Below are 20,871 nucleotides of genomic sequence, written 5' to 3' on the forward strand. Positions count from 1 at the left end.
ATGATGTTTCCATCATTATGGAAATATGGAAATATCACAATGAATCTATGCTATAGTAACCTAATTAAATTTATTCTTCTTGGTTTGGGATTTTGTGCTTGGGCCAGTCTCTTTGTGGAATGCAAGATGGGTTGGGTAAACTTTCCTTTGTCCTCTGTCCTTTGTCATCTGGATGTCACTACCCCTGACTGCCTCGATGGTATGGCTGGTATTAGGCCTCACCCCTGCCTCAATCCTTGACTTCTTTAACCCCAATTTACAAAACATTTGTATTACTTAAATTGATATGACTATACCAGGGTCTTAGGATCAAAGGATTTTTAATCTGAAAGAGACCACAGAAGTCATCTAGTTGTATTCCCTTATTTCACAAAGGAGGAAACCGAAGGAAGTACCTAAATGACTCACCCAGGGTCATGTAGGTAGTACACAGTAGATCTAGGATTAGAATTCTGATCTTCTTGAGTAAAAATCCAATATTCTTTCTATTATAATAATAAATCCTTCAGGAACATTTTAGTCTCTGTGGTTTTCAGATGTGATTAAAATTGGACCAGTGTAGCATTTTTTTAAAATTTCATGGACAGTCTTATTTAGTAGCCGTACTAATATGTACATAATTATACTCATAATACTATGATTTTGTAGGCTAGGAAGCTGAGGCACAAATATAATAATTGACTTGACCAAGTATATTGGAGCAACAATGAGAAGAAAGTTCCTCGTTTCTAAACCTCAGTGTTTAGCTTAGTCTAATAAGTCAAGTTTATTCATAAGGGCAGAGACAGTAGGCACCATTCATTATTAGTGTTTTTAATAATGGCATTATATGACCATTACAATCATTGGAGACCAATTCTACCACGAGATTATACATTTAGAGCATGCTTTCTTAGGTTCTGTTGTTTGGTGGCTGTTAATAGTGGATTTATGAGGATAAAATGAGATAAAATTTGCAAAGCACTTTGCAAACCTGAAAGTGCTATATAAATGTAGCTATTATTATTATTATTATTATCATCACTATCATCATCATCATCATAATCAACATCATCATTGTCATTATCATCATTATTCACACTGTTGTCATATTTCCATGCGGAAGGTTAGAGAGGTTCCTTCCATCTTCTTCTTATAGTCATTGTTAAATTTCTCATTCTGAGCCACAGTGAAGTGGTTTTTCCAATCTCCAACAATTCCTATAAAAAGGAAGAGCCAAAGTTTTAATTCTATAAAGTGGTATGTAAAATTATATAGTTATATAAACTAGTAGGATGCCCCAGAAGAATTCCTTTTACTTTAGAACCAAGCGCACATCATGTGACAAACAGATTTTAGGTAGGTGGAATATATGATTTCGTCACCACTGAAAACCTAAATTCTCTTGTAGGAAAGATTATATAAATTAAAGAGATGAGTGGAGAAGTGGATAAATAAACTAAATACCCACCCTTTCTCATGAAGGGGGAAATGGATTGGTCCATAATAGTTTTGGGCACTGTGGAGCGGTTTATCATGGGATTTTCTTTCATTTTCTCAAATGACGTTTCCTGTACAATTTTATCCAGTATCATTTCATCCAGGTTCTTTCCCATGAACTTCATCACCTTCTGAATTTCACGCTTTGGATTCTGTGGTGGGACAACACAATGTTAGAGAGACCAAGATAGGCTATAAAATTATGATTTGGAAATGTCTGTGGTAGAGGCAGCACATTAATAGATAAAGGCATAGATGGGAAATAGAGTGATAATTTTGTGTGTACCTTACAATATTATGAGCCCTAAGAGTGAAGGGACTAGGTTTTATTTAATCTTTGATTTCTCTCTCAGACCATAACATAGTGCATTGCTCATAATAGCTGCTTAATAAATGTTGGTTGAAGTAGAGAAGACTAGAGGACCAAAAGGATAAGTTCTAAGGTATGACCCTGATGAATTTCTGGGAAGCACACATATCCATTCCTTCATGATCTGCTAATTAGGAGTGTAGACATGATTCGGCTCTGCTGCTCAGAAGCTGTCTGCAAGAATCTTCAGTAAGAGGCTGTGCCTCTCAATTCTTCACTCACCTCTTTCATGTCCTCATAAAAAAGGAAGAGAATTTGGTGTTTGTCTTTTGCCTTCCACCATCCTTTAACATGGTCATACCAGGGGCCACAGCTCACTGAAATAGAAAGAAAACATAACAACCTAAGTGAGGATGTATATGAACCTACAAATGAGCAATATCTACTTATTTTATGCTCTGATAGGGTATGTCACTCATGCAAAGTGAATCTGGGTGACTTGGGGATCCTAATTCTCAACATGAGGTTCCCAGGGGCCAACAGAGATTGAAAAAGGGGCCTGAATTGAAGATAGCACAGACCTGACCAAGTAGTTGATGCTCTCACTCTCTGCTTGGAGGCAGTGAACTATAGTTCTCAAGTACTCATCTTCCTCTGAAATCTAGACTAAGTGGGGAAGCAGGAGAATAAACCACCCAAGCCAGAAGACAGACAAATGTACTGCTGAGGTATCAACTTAGGAAGGAACAAGATCAAAGCACAGAGATAGACCAAGAATAGAAGAGCAAATGAGAAAAAAAACCAGATTAGAAGGTAAGTCATTAGGAATAGGTCACAGTTGTATGAAGCTTTAAGATTTGCAAAACTGCTTTACATACATTAGTTCATATGATCCAAAAACTCTCTTTGAGGTAGGGGCAATTATTATGGCTATTTTACAGATGACCAATCTGACCCTCAGACATGTCAAGTGATTTGCTCTGGATCTCACAGTTAAGGAAGTGTCTTGAGTGGGATTCAACAAGGTCTCCCTGTGAAACCTGGACAGTATACCAATGCCATGCCAGGAAACTGAATTGCTTCCATTTGAACTGTCTTAGGAAGATTCTGAAGATCATCTGGCCAGGATAGGATACCAGACACTGAGGTCCTCTCTCGAATTAAACTGCCAGGCATTCAAACTGTGCTGCAGAGAGCACAACTCTGATGGGCTGGCCATGTCAAATGCAAAATGTCTGCTTGCCAGAAAGACTATGTTATGGAGAACTCACACCGAGCAAGCACTCTCATGGTAGTCAGAAGAAGCAATACAAGAACACTCTCTCTCTCTCTCTCTCTCTCTCTTTTTTTTTTGCTAGGCAGTGGGGTTAAGTGACCTGCCCAGGGTCACACAGCTAGTGAGTGTTATGTGTCTAAGGCTGGATTTGAACTCAGGTCCTGCTGAATCCAGGGTCAGTGCTCTATCCACTGTGCCACCTAGCTACCCCAACAAGGACACTCTCAAGGTTTCTCTTAAGAAGTCTGGAATTGATTATGTGACATGGGAGCTACTGGCCCAGGACCACCCAGCATGGCATGCCCATATCAGAGAAGTGTTGTGCTCTATGAGCAAAGCAGAACTGAAGTAGCTCTAAAGAAACGCGAGATACACAAATGTAGAGAATCCACCCCAAATGTTCCATGGACTATTTGTGCCTGACCTGTGGTATAACATTCTCAGTTCCTTTTGATCTGATCAGCCATAGTAGGATGCACAGTAGCTTGACTCCAGCATAGTGATGTCATTTTGATCCTCTTTGAGAATGAAGGAAGGACAAAAACAAACCAAGCTTCACTCCAAGTCTATTTTATCCACTATGCTATTCTACTCAGGGCCACTAGGTGGTGGACTCATCTTCCTCAGTCCAAATCTCAGACACTTTCCAGCTCAATGACCCTGGGCAAATCATTTAACCCTGTTTGCCTCAGTTTCCTTAGCTGTAAATGAGCTGGAGAAGGAAATGTCAAGCCACTCCAGTATCTTTGCTAAGAAAATTACAAATGGGGTCTTGAAGAGCTGGATGTGACAGAAAAACAACTGAAAAGGCCCTTCTATCTCCTTAAGTCAGAAACAAGGTAAAATAGGGAAAAGAAGACATCTGGATAGGATAATAATTATCAACTACATTGGTTCATCCTTTCTATTATGGAGTATTCTTTTTAATCACACACACACACACACACACACACACATTAGAAAAAACAATTGAAACAACAATAGAAAAATCTAACTGCTTTCATTACTTTGTCCAGGAGTGAATTAGAATAAAAAGTGCGATCATAGGAGAAAAGAACACAAGATTTGTATATTTTCTAGTACCTTGTATGCTGTAATGTGCACCTAGTACATACGTCTTCCTCAGTTTCCTTAGCTGAATCATTATCCATGTCTTACCTCCCAACTGTCAATATACCACAGTTATAATCTTTCTCTCTACACCCCTTTCTTGCTGATCCATTTACCCCATGCAGCCTTCTCACCATGGAACATCCTTCTACTCCCTTCTCCCAAAGGTGAGTTTTCATAGTGCCTTCAATTTGGGGCGGGGTCCTGGTGGGCCAACCTTTATTGCCCTTCCATACTTCAACACCATGCCCTCTCCTCCCTCAACTTTTCATCTCCATTTTGTATGTTGTTTTTTCCCATTGGAAACAGGGACAAACTTCCTTTTTGCTTGTATTTGTATCTCCAACACTTAGCATAATCCCTGGCACATAGTAAGCATTTAGTACATGCTTCTTGCCTTACCTTGATGAACTTGGCAGCTTCCTTCACTACATAGATGAATCCTAGATCCACCTTTCCAATCCCAAAGTCTCTTCTGAGCTTTAGTTCTGTATTACCAATAGCCAGTTGGATATTTCCCAGTGGGTATTCCATAGACATCCCAACATATCCAAAATAGATCTTTCCTCCTCAAAACCACATTGTTTGCAGGCTTCCCTATTTCTGTTTAAGTCATTATCTTTCCATTTACCTAGGTTTGTCAGAACCTCAGAATTGTCCTCTACTATTTTCCCTCTCATCTCCCACTTCTGGTTAATTATCAAACTTGTTTATTCTTTTTCTATAGCATCTTTTATATCCATCCTCTTCTCTCTACTCACATGACCACCACCCTACTTCAGGCCTTTATCACCTTTTTTGTCTGGGCTATTTTAGCAGCCTCCTAATTGGTCTCCTTGCCTCATATTTCTTACCTCTCAGTCTCTCAGCTAATAAGCATTTATTAAGCATCTATTATGTTCCAGGTACCGTGCTAAGGTCAGGGATACAAAGAAAGGCAAAAGGTAGTTTGTGCAATTGAGGAGCTCACAATCTATTTGGGGGAAACAACAAGTAAACAGTTATGCACAAACCAGCTATGTGCAGGATAAAAAGGAAATAATTAACACAGGGAAGGCACTAGAATTAGGAGTGATTGGGAAAGGCTTCCTATAGAAAGTAAGATTTTAGTTTGGACTTGAAGGAAGCAGGGAAGTCAGGAGGTAGAGGTAAAAAGGTAGAGCATCCCAGGCCTGGGAAACAGCCACAGAAAATGCCTAGAGCCAAGAGATGGAGGTCTTGTTTGTGGAACAGCAATGAGGCCAGTATCACCAGATTGAAGTAGTGGGACGTGAGGTATAAGAAGATTGGAAAGGTATGTGTGTATGGGTAAGTTATGACGGATTTTGAATGCTGAACAGAAGAATTTGCATTTGATCCTGGAGGTGATAGGGAGCACTGGAGCTTTTTTTTAATTCTCTACATGGGATGTAACATTCCTAAAACACATTTCTGACCATGCATTCTTGTGCTCCAATACAAAATCTGCTCATTTACAAAATCTGCTGTTGCTTTCCAAACTCTTCATGATCAGGTTCCAGTCTACCTATCCAGGCTTCTTATTTCTCTTCAGTCAAAGTGGCCTATTTGCTGTTCTTCATACACAGCATTCCATCTTTTATTTGTGTGTCTCTGCACTATCTTTGCACTCCAAGGCTGGAATGCCTTCCTCACCTTCCACAATAAGAGAAACAGGAATCCCTCATTTCCTTTAAAACTCAAGTGTGAGCTCTTATATCATGCCTTTCCTGTCCACCCCCCTCCCATTACTTTGTATTTACCTTCTCCCCCTCTCCATCTCCCTCTCCCTCTTCCTCTTCCTCTCCCTCCCTCCCTCCCTTCCTTCCCTCCCCTTCCCTTCCCTCCCCCTCCCCCCCTCTCATATTTACTTAGGTATGTACATGCTGTATACACATGCTGTGATCACAGGATGTGAGCAATCCATCTATATGTCAACATTTAAGTGTCTGCATGCTGGATGTAAGTTCCTTGAGGACAGTGACTATTTCATTTTTGCTCTTTATATTCTCTGTGCCTAACACTTAATCTGACACTTAATGGGTGCTTAAGAAATGCTTATTGATTAATTGATCTTGTAATTACATTGTCAATTTTTTTGAAGTTAAATGTAGGATTTATCTCTTATTACATTTTGCCTTATTAGAGCTGACCAGTGTCTTAGTCTTTTGAGATCTTTTTGGATAATGACTTTGCCATCCAATTATTAGCTCTCTTTGGGATCCTCCACGGGAGACTTTCTAATAATAGCTAGCATTCACATAGTTCTTTGCATATATTACCTTATTTTATCCTCACCACAACCCTGGTAGTCATGCGTTATTATTATCCCTATTTTATAGATGAGGAAACTGAGGTAGACAGAAGTTAAGTGACTTGCCTAGGGTCACACCGTTAGTAAGGGTTTGAGGCAAAATTTGAGCTCAGGTTTTTCTGAGTCTGTGCCAACCTCTGATCTACTGTGGTATTTACCTACCAATTTACTTTCTAGCTGACATTTACCCACTGGTGACTGTCTATTCTTTAGGTCTGGTCATTCAGGCAGTTAATAATAATGATGATGATGTAATAATAGCTAGTGTTTAGTGCTTTAAGATTTGCAAAGCTCTTTACATGTGTTAACCCATTTGATTCTCACAACAAGATACTATTATTAGCAGTCAAGATTAATGTTTACTAAGGCCTACTATTTGTTAGGCATTGACCTAAGAACTGGAGACTCAAAGAAAGATAAAAGATAGTTCTTGCTTTCATGGAGCTAATAGTCTAATGGGGGAGAAAACATGCAAACCTCAATGTACACTCTACATATAGGATAAATTAGAAATAATTAATAGAAGTAAGGTACTTGGATTCAGGGGGCTGAAGCAAGACTTCTTGTAGAAGGTGGGATTTTTTCTGGGACTTGAAGGAAGTCAGGGAAGCTGGGAGGTGGAGATGAGGAGAAAGAACATTCTAGGAATGAAGAAAATGCTTGGAATTGGGAGATAGAGTGTTGCGTGTAATGAAGAGCAAGAAGACCATGGATTGTAGAGTATGTGGGAGGGTGTAAGATGAAAGAATATGAAAAAAGAGGGGATGTTAATTATGAAGGGCTTTGAAGGCCAAAGAGAAGATTTTATAGTTGATCCTAGAGATGACAAAGGACCATTGAAGTTTATTGAGTAGGGTGTGAAATGGTTAGTCCTATGCTTTAGGAAGAACACTTTGATGGTTGAATGATTCATGCAATGGAGTGGGGAGAGACTGAGATCAACCAGTAGGCTATTGTGCTGGTCTAACCATAAAGTGATAAGGACTTGCAGCAGGGTGATGGCAGTGTCAGAGAAAAAAAAAGTATGCACAAGTTGTTATGAATGTAAATTGATAGGCCTTGGCAACAGATTGGATATGGGAAGAGAGTGAGAAGTCAAGGATGACCACCTTGGTTTTGAGACTGAATGATTGGGAGAATGGTAGTACCCTTAACCCTACTAGGGAAGTTAGGAGGAGGGGACGGTTTTTGGGGAAAGATAATGAATTCCGTTTTGGGCACGTTGAGTTTAAAATGTCTATAGGACTTCCAGTTTGAGATGTCTAATAGGCAGTTGGAGATGTGAGACAAGAGCCAGCAGAGAGATGAAGGCCGGAGAAGTAGATTTGAGAATTATCATCATAGAGATGGCAATCGAATCCCCATTTTTTTTAAACAAATGAGGTAACTGAGACACACAGAATCTAAGTGACTTGCCCAGGGTCATAGGGCTAGGAAGTGTCTGAGTCAGTATTTGAATTCAGGACTCTCTGACTCCAAGTCCTGGTCTCTTTCTACTTTCGGTGGCTGTCAACCTTTGGCAACAGACCTTGGGAAGTCCCATAATTCAATGTGCACATATACTAACCATCTCATTAAAAGATTTAGTATGCTAAATAAACAAACATACCTTCTACAAAAAAATAAATATCTACTAAGTATATCTATTTATATATATCCACACACACATAAATAACTTCATACATCTATTGGGTATTGTTATGATTAGTAAACTGATATAATATATTTACACAAAACTGAAAAAACAAAAATGTCCATTGAAAAGTATTATTAAACTTTTAGTTGATTTTTGTCAACATGTGTTTACTCAATCCATGGATACTAATGCGATGACTATCACGTGGGGGTCCACACAATGTTTGGGTCATGAAAGGTCCTGATTCTTGAAAAGTCTAGGAACTGCATCTCTCCATTTTGTTCATGAGGACAGTAAGAAAAACTCACCAAAAGCCTTGTTGAAATCTACTATGCCATGTTTAAAGCATTCCCTTAAATCAGTGCAGAAACCATGACAAAATAGGTAATGCATTTAGTCTGGTTTAACCTTGCATAATGTGTTTTTGAATTTTGCTAGGAACTGAAATTAAACTCTTTCTCACCACCCAATGAGTTAGTAGAATGTATGTTTCCAGTTTTTATATATGTATAAACTTATTTATATATGTACATATATACACACATGTACATACATACATGTATCTATCTATTGCTTTATTTAGCAAGATCCCTAGATAAAAAATTGACTTGTTACACATCCTATTTCCAACTATAATAGTGTTCTATATTGCTGCTCTCCATAAGAATTGAGTTATTTTTCTAAAACAGTTATGGTCAGTAATGTAAATACAGAAATTAAAACATAATAAATTGCTTCTGTTTCAGAAGAATAAACACTGTGTATAGAAATAAGGTTTTTTCAAAGTCTTTTTGCCTCTTTTTCATATCCCTGGCACTTAGCACAGTACCTGGCACATAGCACACATTTAATATGATATTGTATATAGGATAAATAACACTTATCTGGGATGTTGTAAAGGGTATTTGGTCTTTAGGTAGAGGTTGGACTAAGGTTTATGGAATCCTTTGCAACTTCAGAATTCTAAATTCTGTGCCTTTTACACAGTTGGAAAGGGGATCTGCAGGACAAAGGATAACCTGTACAAACAAGATTATTCATACCCATATATACATAACCCAGGAAACTGGGTTAGCACAGCTTTTCATCCTGCCAGCAGCTAGAATGGCAAGATTGCATCTCCTAGACGTGTGATTCTACCTTAGAGATAAAAAGATTAACAGTGTTATACTGTGTTTTAGAGAATAATCCAAAATGTTGTGATCATGTAGGTCTATCTCAAGTCAGAGTCGAAATTAAAACTGACATTAATTAAAGCATTTCCTTACCTTTCCCATTCATGAAGTTTTCAAAATATTCTTCCCACGTTCCTGGTTCAGGGAGTGTTTGGCTCATCCTTTGGAAATGGTAATAGGATACCATGCAGTCTTTGGCATTGCGAGCTACATAAATGATCTTGGGAAAGTGAGTATAATATATAGAAAAGATGTTAATTTTACACAAGTTGTCATATCCATCAGTAACAATTATGTGCCAATCACTGTTATAGGCACCATGACAATCACAAGGGAAATAATAGGCACAGTTCCTAATGGGATAACATAGGATAGGACATTGTTTGTAAATACAAATGATAGAAACATAGACATAACCAATTACAGTTTTTACATATAGGTCATATGATCATAGATTTAGAGCTAGAAGGGACCACAGAAGTTATATAGTCTAACCCTCTAATTTTACAAATGAGGAAACTGAGGCTAAGTGAGGTATCCAAGTGACTTGTCCAAAGTCACAGTTAAGTGGCAGAGTCGGGGGTTGAACCCAGGCCTTCTGACCCCAAATTGAGTATTTTCTAATGCATGATTGACAGACAGGATATGCTAAGGGGAATATCAAAGCAACTGAATAAATAACGGAGAAAGTAAATCTTAAAGCAGAATTTTGAAGTGGGAGGGGGTAGTTTGGTAACTAGGTGGGAGAAGGGCATTATTAACGTGAAAATTATTTTGAGATGAGAAGGGATAAATCATATTTGGTTTTATTGTAAACAGATTATCTTGTTTGACCCAGAAAGCATGAGCTTTTAATATCTTAAACTTAAAAAGTTTAAGACCTTTCTCAGGAAAATTAACTGTTTTCGGGTATGTGAAGGGCAACCAGGTGGCACAGTAGATAGAGTTCTAAGCCTGGAGTCCGGAAGACTCATCTTTGTGAGCTCAAATCTGGTCTCAGACTTTATCAATTAAATGAATTTGATTACTCTTTCAGGTTACCCTGCATAATAGTTTCTGCTTACCTTACAGGTGCTTTCCCAGAAGGATGGAGGCAATAGTTGGGAGGGAAGGTGTGTCTTCAGTATCCGAGGAGAGGGCATTGTATTGGCTTGGTCCACACCTGGAAATAATTTAGACTAAGTGAGGGATAGACTAAGCAGATAGATTAATCATCAAAAGAGGCTTCTTTAAAGAAAGTCCTATTGAGTATCTCTCGTTGTCCAAAATCTCTACTTTCCCCATATAATTTTGGGAGCTTTTTCCATGGATTAATTATTGTGGATTACAAAGTAGAACCAATAGGCAGTATCTCCTTTTTCTTTATGAAAATGAAATATTGTAATCTTAGTGAGATCCCCTCGGTTCCCAAATAAGATTCAACTGCATCAGACCAATGATTGTAATGAGTGTCTTGCCAAGAGTCAGCATGTTATAGTGAACAGACATAGCTTCAATCAATCAGAGCAGTGTTCTCGTCCCACCTTTGATCCGTATCAACTGTGTGACCCTGGGCAAGTTACGTAATTTCTCAGAGCACCAGGGAACTCTAAGACTGCTGAGTCAAAGCAATATTCATTGACACCTATAGAAATAAAATTTCAGGTCTGGTTCCCCCTTGCCCTGTAAAAAAAAAAATAGTCTCTCATTTTTGTTTATTTTGTGTTATGCTTTTATTTCACTATCTCTGTTCATTCACTTCACAATATTTATGGAGCATTTGTTTTGTTTAAGGCACTACTATAAGTGTTGTGGAGGATACAAAAATGAATAAAACACAGGCCCAACCCTTAAGGAATTTATGTCTAGTAGGAGATATAAGATATACAGAAATAATCATAATACCAGGGAGATTATGAGAAGTGCTGTAAGAACAAAGTTCTTTGGGGAAATCAGAGGAAGCAACTGCTTTTGATTTTAATTAGGAAAATTTTTATATCTTCTTGCCTGTTGCTATTTCTTCTTGTCTAACCACCTGACTTTTTTTTTTAACCTTCCATGTTTTCAGTATTGCCAGTTTTGCTTTGTCCTTGCCTGTCAAATTGTTCTTGCCCACTGTCCTTGCCTTTTTCTTGTGTTTGAACTTTCTGCTGTAAAAAAGAGTCAACAACCAATCAATCAACAAGTGTTCATTCGATGTCTAATGGGAATAATGAAGTAGTATAATTAGTTGCGACTCTCTAAAACCACAATTAATTTACAACGGTAGTTATATGTAATGTAGAACTTATCAAAACTTTCTTCCATAAATAACCCTTTTGCAAGTTACCAGTAAGCCTGGCAATTGATGTAGTTAGGGAAGAATAGATAAGAACAGGTAAGAAAAAGGAGGGTTCAGCATTCCTGGTTCTTGGCGAGTAGTGCCTCCTGACTTCCCTGAAGGCTCTACTCGCTTGGTCCTCTGCTTCCTTTCTGACCCTGAGGCCTCTCAGCACCTCTAATTGCTTTTATTTTTTGTTTGTTTTTTGGCCACATGGGACTTCTGCTCAACCATATCTTTTCCCTTGTGCTCTCTTCCTACTAGAGACCTTTCATTCCAATGCAGTGGGAGAAAAGCCAAAGGTAGACTGCTAGAAGAAACAAAAGTCTGATCCTTGACCTCACAGGAAATGTAGTAGGGCAGAGGAAGAGAGAGGAGCACTGGGGTATTATTAGACTATAGATCACAGCAAAGTTTTAGAAAAATTACCTTGTAGGTAATTGTAGGGCAGCTAGATGGCACAGTGGGTAGAGCTCTGGCCTTGGAGTCAGGAGGACCTGAGTTCAAATTTGGCCTCAGACGCATAACACTTAGTAGCTGTGTGACTCTGAGCAAGTCACTTAACCCCAATTGCCCGCCCCCAAAAAGAGCTGCTTCTTAAAGGATTAATCACACAAGAACACTTTAAAAAATTACCTTGCAAGATGTTAATTTGGCTATTTTACTCTAGTGGGTATTATTTTATGTCAATAGTATGAACAACAGACTGGCATATCACTTGGCTAATCAGCTTTCTACCCTAGTACTTACTGTGAGAAAGACCAAAAACTATTCATAAATGCTTAGTTAAGGCATCCACTTCTGGGTTTTTCTGGAGCAGTTGCTACCCAGTATTAATACCCATAAGTCCTCCCTACCTCATTGTTGTATCTTTCGAGAAGTTGAGGGAAAGGTCCTTTAACTTGAAATCATATCTCTGTAGGAAAAGTCCCATTTGCAGCAAAATATTCGCTGTCGAATTTCTGGTGGTAGCAAAGAACTGCATAAAACTGGATTCCCATTGATTAAGGATGGCAAATCAATTTTAGCAAAAGTATGTAGTGGAATATTATTGTACTGTAAGAAATGATGAATATGAAGCATACAGAGAAATACACAAAGACAATTCAGAGAGAGAATTAAGCAAAAGCAGTAAGACAATGCACATGATGACTACAGTAATGTAAATGGAAAGAAAAAACAGAAGAGAAGTTAAATGCTATATAATTATGAAGACTAATGCGGTATAATTATGAAGACTAAGCTTGGTCTTGGAGAAGAGTTGGAAAAAAGAAACCTTCCTCTCTTCTTTGTAGAGGCGGGGGGACTATAGGTGTGGAAAATTGCATGTATTACTAGATATAATCAAAATGTTGGTTGGTTTTGCTGAACAGCTTCGCTTCCCCTCCCCTTTTTTAAAAAATTTTTATTACAAAGGAGGGACCATTGGGTAGGGAGGTGGAAGAGATATATTCAGATGTGATTTTGAGGTAGAAAATGAAAGACATTAATAAAAAGAAGAAATCACACTTCTATGCAGCAAAAAATATTTCTAGATAGGATCAGGCATATAGGCTGGTACTTCTGGTCTGAGGCTCTAACTGCTTATTGCAGAATCTAGGACTATTAGTGGTTCTTTACCTTTGGGAGTACGTAAGACTTTGGCTTTACAATAACTAATCCATCTTTGACAATAACACTCTCATTAGGGCCACCTGCTGCTCCTATCCCAGGACTCCATAATGGCACTCCATGGCTTGGGTGTGGCATTGTTTCTTCTGCTCATCATGTTTATAGATGAAACTCCATCTCACCAAATAGCAGCTACTTTGTAGCTACCTTGCTTTTGTTTTTCTTTCTGACTTCTCCCAACCTGTCAGTCTGTGGCCGTGGTTCAACATAAAGGCAGGGCAAGAAATTTGAACTGGGAGATTTTGATCACTAGATGGACAGGTGGCCTAGCAATCAGAAAGGATTCCAGGTCCATGTGTGAATTGAAGGTCAGGGTGAAACAGTGACTTAAAAACAAGGCAGTCAAGTAGCATGGTACAATGGATACAGTGCTGGACTTAAAACCCAGGTATGTGACCTTTGGCAAGTTAATTGGTATTTCAACCAGTTTCCTCATTTGTAAAATGAGAAGATTGATCTTAATGAACTCCAAGTTTTCATATATATATATTTATATATATATATATGTATGATGTACATACATATATATGTATATGCACACGTGTTATTCAGTCATTTCAGTCATGTGTGACTCTTTGTGACCCCATTTGGGATTTTCTTGGCAAAGATACTGGAGTGGTTTGCCATTTCCTTCTCCAGCTCATTTGACAGATGAGGAAACTGAGGCAAACAGGTTTAGGTGACTTGCCCAGGGTCACATAGCTAGTGTATGAGGTCAGATTTGAACTCAGGAAGATGAATCTTCCAGCACTCTATCCATTGCCACCTAGCTGCCCGCATACACACACATACACACACACACACACACACACATTATATATATATATATATATATATATATATATATATATATATATATATACACACATATATACATATACATACAGTTGTCTCTTCCACATCATGGGGGTTAGGGATGCAGCTATCTGGAAAATAGGCATAAATTTTTTTGGCCCTCCCTTCATAGCTGAGAAGTCTGAATTTTTATGGCATGTTGATATTATACAATACTATACATATATTTTATGTATTTCTGAGTTTCTAAACTTTTTCTGTGTCTTCTGCTGGCCTTCACATGTCATCTGTGGCTTCTGCAAAACTCCCCCAAAATTCTCATTTAATTTTTTTTTTTGCCGACTTGCAATATATTGAAACCACGATGGGGAACGTGGCAATGTAGAAGGTATAACTCATGTGCTTGTGAGGGAAAGGGGTTTTCATTTCTTTGTATACACAGCTCCTAGAATATTGCCTAGTACATGATAAATGCTTAATAAATGTTTAATGGTTGATAAAAAGGGAAAAAGCTTTTCCTAAATAATTAGAGCCATGTCACATGGAATTGGTTGACATCAAGGGGTAGTGAATTACCATCACTGTTAAGTTTTCGAGTAAAAAATGGATGAGCCCTTGCCAGATGTATTGTAGAGTATATATCTATTTAGTGGAGGGTTGAACTAGATGACCTCTGAGGTCACTACTAACTCAGACTTCAGATTTAAAGTCAGGGCATATATGCATTCTGGGAATCAGAAAAAGCAGTTAGTAAGAAACTATATTGATAGACAAGAAGGATGAAGACAGAAGTACTGAATTACAAAGCAGGTGGACGAAGTCTGAGCTGGCAGGTACCAGGAGAGCTACAAAAGACAAGGCAGGGCAGTCCAAGGGAGGCAGGAGAACAGTCAATCAATCAATCAATCAAAATTTCTTATTAAGTCATTAGTATATGCCAAACACTGAGCTAAGCTTTGGGGTTATAAAGGCAAAAATAGTCTGTGCTCTCAAGGAGTTCACAGTTTAATGGAGGAGATTTGCCATTCAGTCTTTCAATCACATTCGACTCTTCATGACCTCATGGACTATCTTTTCTATAGGGTTTTCTTGGTCAAGATACTGGAGGGGTTTATCGTTTCCTTCTCCAGTGGATTACTTTTTTTTGGTCAGAGCTCTCCACCATGACCTGTCCATCTCAGGTAACCCTGCATGGCATAGCTCATAGTTTCATTGAGCTGACAAGGCAATGATCCAGGAGAGGCTTTTTTTAGACAAACAGGTTGAATGACTTGTCCAGGGTCACACAACTCATAAGTGTCTGAGGCTGGATTTGAACTCAGGTCTCTAGGACCAGCATTCCATTCACTTAGCAACCTAGCTGCCCAAATGGGGGAGATGCTATGTAAATAACTAGGAACATATAGTTGCTATGTATAGAATAGATTTGAGGTAAACTCAGGGTTAGTTAGTACAAACTGGGGGAACCAAGAAAGACCTTCTGCAGAAGATAGGATATGAACTGAGAAAGGTCAACAAGAGATTTTGCTTCTATAATGAATTTTTAGTTAGAAGCTTCTTATATACTTCCTATTGGGAAGTAACCATTTCTAATTCTTAGCCATCTTAGGGTCTGCTGCTTGGAGCGAGAAGGTTCTACCTGGTGAGAGCAGGTGTATATTTGGAAAATTGTAGCAGACACACACAAATACACATCCTACTTTGTGGTGTTTATCATTGTAATTAAGACTGCATAGTGATCACAGGGAAGGGGACTGAGAAAAGATAGGGAGAAAAGTGCCCACCGGAAGGTTGAGGTAAAAGTGACCACTCGATGAAAGGATGCCGAAGATGAATGACTGATCGTTGACACTTTTCCACATCTCCATTCTGTTCAATCATGTCCACAATTTCCTGAGTCCATGTTGTTCCTGATTCCCAGGTAGAAAGAATTAGAAGCAGAAAGCACTTGAAAGCACCATTTTAACTACCGTCCCTGTTTGTCTTAGCTAAAGTAGACCCTGCTACACTAGCTATATCATCCTCAATTCATAACTCTATTATCTGTGGTAGATAGATGTTCTTCCCTTTGTTGCTAAGAAATGACTGAAATTCACTGGAAATGATGTGATAGACCCACTGTTTTTAGAAGTAGAAGAGAATTCAAAGCTTCTGGAAGCTTTCCACTTGGGATAGGGAAGTAGCTATATTTTTAGGAAGGGTGACTGGTGAACTATGAACTTATGGAGGCATATAAAATCACTCTAGACCATAGATTTAGATTTGGAAGGGACCTTAGAGATTGAATTGAATTGAATTCAAACCCCTCATTTTACAAATGAAGACTGTAGGGTCCTGAGAATTGAAACCATTCTCCTAAAGTCACATAGGTAGGAAGAGCAGGGATTTGAACCCAGAATTCTCCAAACCCCTTACTTCTTAATGATGTTGCATCCCTTTTTTGCCCACTTTGAGGGCAAGGAATGTCATAATTACTAGAGGGAGAAAACTGTCCAAACCATACAAAAGGAACACTGTAACAACTCATATTTATGTAGCACTTTTGGATTTGATAAAGTGCTTTCTTTTTTTTTTCTTTTTTCTAGTGAGGCAATTGGGGTTAAGTGACTTGCCCAGGGTCACTGGTAGGAAGTGTCAAGTGTTTGGTCTGAGGCCAGATTTGAACTCGGGTCCTCCTGACTTCAGGGCCGGTACTCTAAATACTGGGCCATGTAGCTGCCCCTTAAACCTTAGTATTCTTATCTATCAAATAAGGACACTGAGGTTTTGTTGAGTATAGGAGTTATCAGAAATAAGCAACAGGCTAAAAGATGAGATTTTGGGGACTTTGATTATATCTCTGGAAGGTATGGGCATAATAATAATAATAATAATAATTGGCATTTATATAGATCTTTACATATATTATCTTATTTGATACTCATAATAACCCTGGGAAGTAGGTGCTGTTACTATCTTTCTTTTACAGATGAAATAACCACTCCCTCATGATTTAGGCCATCTCCTTGTCAGGGTCCAAATTAACTCTGCTTTGGATTTCTCTCTCGCTATATCAACTCAGAGCCTGTAGGTCTATCTAGAGGGGTATGTACCCAAACTCAACATACTCCTCTAGGCAGACCAGGGCCTCACTACTTATCCTCTTTTTATAGAGTACAGTACAAAGGCACATTTCTACGATAACTTGAGACAGTCAAATCATACATGTTTGAGACTTAATCACTTATTGCCAGTGTGGTGTAAATGAGCAGTAAGTAATCAAGGTATTCCCCACGACCCACCAAGGAGATACCCTCTATCATCACAATGAGCTGTTAATAGGTTATATTCATATCTACTCTCAGGAGATGTAAAAAAGTCCGAAAATGCCCCATCTTTTCGCCTTATTGCCCAGGCTTACTTCTGGGCCTCCTTCTATATGAGGTTATTCATTGTTCCTGGTCCAATTCAGATCTCCTAATTCCAGGTCCAGCAGTTTTTTTTTGAATAGACACCTCCACTAAAGTTATCCTCTGGTGTCTTGGGACAGAGTTAGATAGTCAGACTAGGACAGAGTCAGAACTAGAACAAGGAGAAATATGTTTCAGATGCTGAAATTTATGGGGGTCTCCTTAATGAATGGGGTTGTTATGGATAATTTAGTTACTGATATCAGAAGTGAAAACAACTAGGGGCACTTAGGATTCCCAAACCACTCTTCTAATATGAGATGGTTTCTTCTTCCTTGGCCTTAATTCTGCTCTGAATACACGTGAATACACTATTTTTTTTTACACTCCTCTGTTCTAAAGCACATTAAAAATATTATCATTTATACACAAATCTTACAGATCAACATTTTGGAAGCAAAGCTTCAGGAAATTTAAGCTCTGATAATCATTCACAAGTACTTTATAAGAACTCCCCTACAGATTCTACTTCAGAATGAATAGCCTCATAACCTTGTGGACTAGGCTTTTTGTAAGTACACTAGCCTGATAATTAGGGTGCCCCAGGTTGGAGTGCCTGACGTACATTGAGGGGGAAATGAGAAGCTGAGGACTTGGGGCACAAATTGAGAGACATTCTGTCAGATACTGTTAGCCCCAAGTCTCCTCATATCACTTTATTATCAGTAACTGTCCCCATTCCCTCATCTGGTTGAACCATCCTCCCCTCCACACACACCAGAGGCTTGACTTCTCTCTTAGGATCAATGGTAACTTAGTTATCATGTCTGCTGCATATTTTCACTACATCCTATGTTCAAAGGAGACACATGCCATGATTCTTTCACCATCTCCCTTTTTAGCCAAGGCTGGGGTGGGGGGTGAATAGGGCATAATATAGACTCATTGGGACCACTGTTCCCCTGGCATAACTGCATTCAGCCACGAGTTGCTCATAGGAAAGCTGGTGTACCCTAGCCTCATCTTTTCCTGCTTTGTCTCCTTGATGGGACTCTCTTCAAGTTTCTTCTTCCTTACCCCAAAGCCTCAGAATTCCTAAGTCACGACTCTGAAAGGTCCCACCAAAACGGAAGGTCTGAGAATATCAGCTTAGGGATGGCATCTATATATTTGTTCCCTGAGGATCAGCTCTAGTTAAAGTTCAGAGGATCTTATTGCTGGGTTTACTTCAGAGTGATGAACTTTTCTGGCCACAATGACTCTTGAGTGTATTAAGTTATAGGAAGCCTGTGTTCTATTTTGGCAGGAGTACTCTCATGAATGAAATCATGGAGAGGCAGCTGCGTGGTCTTGGAATCAAGAAGACTTGAGATCAAAATCTGTGTCAGACATTAACTCACTCTGTGAACCTGGCCAAGTCACTTAACTTTGGTTTCCTAGTATGTGAAATGGGGACGATAATAGCATCCACCTCAGAGTTGTGAGGCTCAAATGATGTGTGTGTGTGTGTGTGTGTATAAAAACTTTCTCTTTTAGTCCAGCAACCCTGAGGATCTTCCCCTCCCAGTTTGATTTTATTCTTTTTTCTTTTTTTTTGATTAAAGGGGCCTTTCCTTGACTCACTTCTTAAAGAGGCCTATTGACTGCATGGGCATCACCTCAGTGAAAGCGAAAACCTGAAAAGACCTTAGCTTAAAGGGCCAAGGTCTCCCATTGCATCCTGGGTCATCTCCAGTTGTCCTGATGAATATCTGAGCACTGGACCCAGATAGCTCAGGGGGAGAAAGTGAGGCTGGTGACCTTGTACAGCCCTCCCTCACTCAAATCAAATCAAAATCATCTCCCTGATGTCACAGTCCTCTTTGAGAATGAAGGACAAATACAACACCAATAACCAATATGTTTTTATATGTATGTATATATGCATATATGTATGTAAGATATATATTATATATTTGTTTTTTATATGTTTTATATATGTATACATGTATATATATGTAAAACAAAGTGCTATATAAATATTCTTCTTCTTATTATAGATCCTTCCTTCCCTCATTCAAGGCAGCTAGGTGGGAGAAAGATAAAGTACTGGAGTTGGACTACAGAAGACCTGAATTTATATCCTGCACCAGGTTCACCTGTGTGAATCTAGATAGATCACTTAATCTCTCAGCCTCATCTGTAAAATGGGGATAATAACAGTATCTATCTTACTTGTTGTTGTAAGGATAAAATGAAATAACATATATTGGTAAAGTACTTTGCAAATCTCAAAGCACTACAAAATAATTATTACATATAATTATATTTTATCAAAAATTATTAATATAACAACTTATATTAATAATCTCTTATTATATTAATGTAATATACAATAATTATAATACACACATAATACTTATATAAAGCATTAGCAATTATTATTATTAAGAGGAACTTCAGATCTTTCTAGACACACTCACCTGACTTAGGATAGGTACAGATGAGAAGATCATCATCCTTGGCCTTGAATTTCTGTATTTGGTCCCAGTTATTCACTGTTGTACTTGGCAGGAGGATCCCCTCCACTTCCCCCAAAGTTGCACGTTTCCTTCCCTCTGAAAACAGTGGTCTTTTTGCTTCCTGGGCCATACTCTCTTTCACCTGATCTTTATCACAGGCTAGAGGAGATACTGAAACCACAAAGAAAGGATGACAGTGTGTATGCTGATTGTTACTATTTAAGATCAGAGTTCAGGGATTCACAGTTTAAGGCCTTATATAAATATAAGTTCTTCTTATTATAGTTATTAGACCATAGTCCTCAAGCGTCCAGTCCAGTGGAGACTTCTTTCCCTGAGCCTCCTACTGTTGCATAGAAATGAATAGTTTAGGAAAGGCTGACTGCTGCTATTGGGAATTGGTGGAAACAGAGAGGGAACTGAGATGGAATTGGTGGAAGCAAAAGAACCTCAGAAAACTCTGGCCAGTATGGCAGAGGGTGGTGGGTGGACAGGCTCTGGTGAGGAAGCAGTCACTTGCAGGGGAGCAGAGAAAGACTTGAAGACCTCAGGAGGTGCTAGGGTATGTGCATGGATATTTTAGGGGTGTGATTAGGAGATGAGATTGGGAAGGGATAAAGAGGAGAGGAACGTCTTACTATGGGCCCCAGGCCTTTTGGAAAATATAGTCCATGGTCCTTAAAGTCCCAGTTCTGTCACTATTGTCAGGCTAGTGCCCAACAGGCACATGGCCCCACCAGATTCATTCAATCTATTTTCTTAGCTCCTATTGCATTATAGTAGAAGTTAATACAAAATACATACAGCTTGTTTTGCTTTGCGTGTCTTACCTTTCAATGCTAAGGGAAAACAGGACTTAGGTCACTGTGTAGTTGTTAAAATTTAATGAAAACAGTGGACATTCCAAGGAGAGACGTTG

At 38.8% G+C, this 20,871-nt stretch overlaps 1 protein-coding gene across 1 annotated transcript; it reads right to left on the bottom strand.

Annotated features, from left to right (window-relative positions):
• Positions 1-1,086: 1,086 nt before the first annotated feature.
• LOC114046281 (sulfotransferase 1C2-like) lies at positions 1,087-20,088 on the bottom strand. Its single transcript, XM_027866571.1, has 7 exons — positions 19,914-20,088; positions 15,847-15,972; positions 10,362-10,459; positions 9,391-9,517; positions 2,072-2,166; positions 1,451-1,631; positions 1,087-1,199 (listed from the first exon to the last, which is right to left on the bottom strand). Exons 1-7 carry the CDS (start codon positions 20,080-20,082, stop codon positions 1,087-1,089), a joined length of 909 nt encoding a protein of 302 aa, XP_027722372.1. The 5' UTR covers positions 20,083-20,088.
• Positions 20,089-20,871: the final 783 nt, after the last annotated feature.

This window comes from Vombatus ursinus, unplaced genomic scaffold, assembly GCF_900497805.2.
Source record: "Vombatus ursinus unplaced genomic scaffold, bare-nosed wombat genome assembly UNPS02014781.1, whole genome shotgun sequence".
NCBI classification, from domain to species: Eukaryota; Metazoa; Chordata; class Mammalia; order Diprotodontia; family Vombatidae; genus Vombatus; species Vombatus ursinus.